General features: G+C 40.3%; 1 protein-coding gene across 1 annotated transcript in view; it reads right to left on the bottom strand.

The window, feature by feature from the left end:
* hells (helicase, lymphoid specific) overlaps nucleotides 1-4,373 on the bottom strand; it is a 35,917-nt gene that overhangs the window by 23,684 nt on the left and 7,860 nt on the right. The window contains 2 exon segments of the mRNA XM_020623439.1: nucleotides 951-1,044; nucleotides 1,839-2,035. Coding sequence (XP_020479095.1) covers nucleotides 951-1,044; nucleotides 1,839-2,035 — 291 coding nt within the window.

Genomic DNA, 4,373 nt, shown 5'->3' with positions numbered 1-4,373 from the left:
TTTTTTTGCCGAAATCCGATTTTTTTGCGCTGTTGTTCACACTGTCATTTAAATGCGACTGCCATCTGTCTCATGTGTGAACGGTATACAGCCCTGAGGTGACCTGCATGCGCAGAAGAGGAGGTGACGTCAGACGCAGCGTACTGTGTTTGCGAAAATAAAAATGGATGCGGCTCGTGATAGCATGTGCGTAGCGATATACCAGTTAATGTGCAATTGAAATAAAAAAATAATAATAGGAAGAATATCAAGAAGGAGAGCACAAATATTGCTTATGGACTCGCCTCCTCCAGCGCAGAATTGTGACATCTGTCGCATTTCAATGACAAAAATCGCATGAAATGTAACATGGCCGTTCAGACTGAAGTCGCATTGCAAAACATCAGATATTTATCCGATTTAGGACCACATGTGAAAGTGGCCTGGGCCTGATTTGAAAAAAATTGGATTTGTGCTGTTCACACTGTCATAAAAAAATTGGATATGGGTCACATTTGGGCAAAAAGATCGGATTTGGGCCACTTCAGCCTGCAGTGTGAACGTAGTCATAGACTCCAACTAGACACATCTCCAGCAAACAAAATGCACCTGATCACAAGTTGGAATGCCAAGGGATTTCAGTTTTTGACTTTCAATACATTTGCAAAGATTTCCACTTGTCATTATAGCTTACTGAATACAAAGTGATGCGAAAAATGCAGCAAATTATCTGATTAAATATACAACAGGATGAAAAAAATGAAAGGGCATGAAAATTTCACAAAACAAATGTTTGTCTAACTGATAAAATAAATGTGATATATGGGGAAAATTTATTGTATGCTTTAGCACCAAATTAAAGCTAATGACAGTGCGAGTCAACAAAGAGCCATTCTATTTAACATACTCTAACATGGAAAGTTAAGTGTAAAAGTCTGTTTGTGCTTTGTGGTGATGTTTGGACGACAGACCTGGTGCAACATGCTCAGGATGTTCTTCTCACGCTCAGCGGCAACTACACTCTCAGCCTCCATGATGGTGTCAATGTCAAACCATGACTCAAAGCTGCACGGTGAACAGGTCAAAAATAGGTTAAACCTGAGCCATGAGTTAAAACAACTGACAATGTAAAGGAATCACAAATGTCTAATCCAACTGCATGTACAGTCACAAGAAAAAGTAATGACACTATTTTCAATTTCCTGGTTTTCTGCATAAATTGGTCATAAAATGTGATCAGCACATTTGACTAGATGTTTGTAAATCTACAGTTATCCTATACTACAATAACAGCATAATGTCGTAGGAGTGGTAACCTGAGTAGCAGTAACTGGAGCAAACCTACTGAGGGCTGTCCATAAGGTCAGGAACAACTTACTGTCTGACAACAATAAGTTGTTACCTCACAGGCTTCATTCTTGCACACACTACTTACATATGCCTTTAAAGGGCCCATGGCATGCTTTTTCTTGTTTTTCTGAATTATCTACAATGTTACAACAGTGAATTATCATCTTAGACATGACCTAAAACTCAAAAAATGAGGTCTACGTATGTTCTAGTATTTCTATGCAGAAGCAATTCAGTTTATACACCTCTTGCAAACTCTCACTTGCAAGATTTACTTTCTAACAAAATTAAGTAAGGCTTTCTTGTCAATAATCTCCAGGCAGTTGTACGATCATGTGAACTTGCCTGACCGTACCAGTGCTTTGTAGTCAACAGGATGACCTGGGTTTTCCCTATAGTAGTGTAAGATCTAGGCCGTATTATGTAAAGTGCCCTGAGACAATTGTTGTTTTTTTTTAATTGGTGCTATACAAATAAACTGAACTGACTTGAATAACAACAGAAATCACCTCTTAAGGTCATCAAAGACCTCTGGCAAGAGGAAATTGAGAAGGGACCAGAGCTCAGACAGGTTGTTTTGCAGGGGCGTGCCTGTCAGCAGCAGCTTGTTGTCGGTGGAGAGCATCTTCAGCTCCCGCACCAGCCGACAGTTGAGGTTTTTGATCCGGTGGCCTTCGTCCACTATCAGGTATTTCCAGTGGACGCGCTGGGGTAGAAAAGAGACATCACTTGGCTATTGAATACCAATGAGAACTGTCAAACAGCACTACAACAGACAGTGTCTATTAATCTTAAACATTTTCTCAAAGAACAGATTCATGACTTTGTCTATAAAACGTCAGACAACAATTAATGAGGTGCTTGCTATAATATTCAACAATCCATGTTATATTCAAATACTGTTTCATTCACCCAAACCTTAAAAATATTCAGCTTAAGACCAGATGTGTCAAACAAAGGCAGCAAATCATCACATCTAAGCAGTTTTAGCCATAAATATTTAGAATGTTCACTCAGTCATCTAAATATATAGTTGACAATTCATATTTTAAATCGATCGACTAAAAGGTTGCACATTCACAGTGAAAAGCTAATAATGTGTTGATCAGATTAAATGTTTATTTTAAATGGCTGCAGGACTGAATTTGTCTAATTGACCAGGTGACTATCATAAACAGGGTCATGGCTTGTGACATATTAGATGCACTGCATTAGCAGTTTAATACACATGATCCGTCTCATTTTTATGTCAAGATAATTAGGGTCCTTTCACAAGAAATATGTTGCTCATGTGAAGTTTTACAAAACTAAAACCTTTACCACCATCACATACTGACCAAGTCCACATAAAACATTACATTTCTGCTCTAACTTTCTGAAAACATTTGATAAATTCAGCCCATTTCCAGATCCTGCAACAACAGTCATGTTGGGAGTCAAATTGAAGACATTTTTAAGACACAGATTGACCTTAATGAATAAAGAGAATTATAAACATGATTTAAAAAACAGCTTAACATGTTATATAACTACAGCATGTTAGTTTGTATGTTATCCCTAGTAGTAGATGAAGTTTTCACATCCTTTAGTAAAAACAGGCTACTCTGTTATATGAAAAATAAAAGTTTTTTTTTTTGTTTTTTTTTTTACACAAAGAATACACTTAAAATATTAAAAGTGGAAGCAGGGCACTCAGTGCAGAAAATATATCCTATACTGTTATACTGTATATTATATCTTTACATTAACAGCCTGTCACTCATATATTGATGTAAAAGCAGGAAGACTGCTGTAGTTGGTTGAGGCGAAGCTCTTTTGAATCCAAGTGCAGCTACTAATTAATTTCATTAATAGCTGATTATTTTCTCCTTTAAATGACTGAATGGTTTGTAAAACCAAACCATTTATAGAAATGGTGAGAAATACTATCAAAATGCTCTAAGCGATTACCAAGACAGTTGTTAATTTACTGTAGGTGTGCAACAGACATCCTGTCTGTACCTTCACTCACACACACGCACGCACACATACATACGCGCACACACATGCGCGCACACTCACATATGCGAGCTGGGAAAGTTTGTATGTGTGCTTTTGGGGTCAGATTGGGATCAGTGTGCAGGCATGGGACTTGACCAGATTCTGCAGGAAATCTTGAAGTCCCAAGGGTCATTTCTGAGATAATTTCATACTGGTGCCACCAAGTCTCTCAAATGGTGGCACCACATCTGTTTTACCAGCATCCTTCTGTCCGCCACCTCCTCCATGGAATCCAGAGAGCAGTCCAGGACACAACCAGCTCTCTAAACCAGCTTGTTGAGTCTTTTTCTGTCCCTGACCGTGCTACCTCCTGCCCAACCCACAACAGCATAAAACACTGCAGATGCCACCAAAGAATCATAAAATGTCCGAAGGAGTGCCCTGCCCACACCAAAGGACCTTAGTCTCCTCAACAAGTGGAGGCAGCTCTGGCCCTTCCTGTACAGGGCATCTGTGTTGTTGGTTCAATCCAGTTTATTGTTGAGGTGGACACCCAGGTATTTAAAGGTGTCCACAATCGCAATATCTGAGCCTTGCAAGCTCACCAGCATGAGTGCTGGTGATTTCCACCGGGGGGGGTCAAACACCATCTCTTTTGTCTTGCCGGGGGTTCAGGACCAGGTGATTTTTCTCACACCACTCCACAAAGTCAGTAACAAACCCCCTATATTCCCCCTCGTCCCCCCCAGATACACATCCAACAATAGCAGTGTCGTCTGAGAACTTTTGTAGATGATAGTGGTGGGAGTTGTACTTGAAGTCCGGCGTGCAGAGGGTGAACAGAAAGGGTGAAAGCACTGTCCCCTGTGCTGCCCCTGTGCTGCAGCTACCACATCCGACACACATGATGGCGTCATCAACCCCGCTGCCTTATGAACTGAGGTCTGTTTGTGAGGTAGTTTATGATCCATTCAGACAGGTGTTGGTCCACACCTGCTCCCTCAGCATTGATGGCTGGATTGTGTTGAAAGCACTGGAGAAGTCAAAGAACATGACCCTCACAA

The sequence above is a fragment of the Monopterus albus genome, unplaced genomic scaffold (genome assembly GCF_001952655.1).
Source record: "Monopterus albus unplaced genomic scaffold, M_albus_1.0 scaffold299.1, whole genome shotgun sequence".
Lineage (NCBI taxonomy): Eukaryota > Metazoa > Chordata > Actinopteri > Synbranchiformes > Synbranchidae > Monopterus > Monopterus albus.
This window is presented reverse-complemented; position numbering and strand designations above follow the sequence as displayed.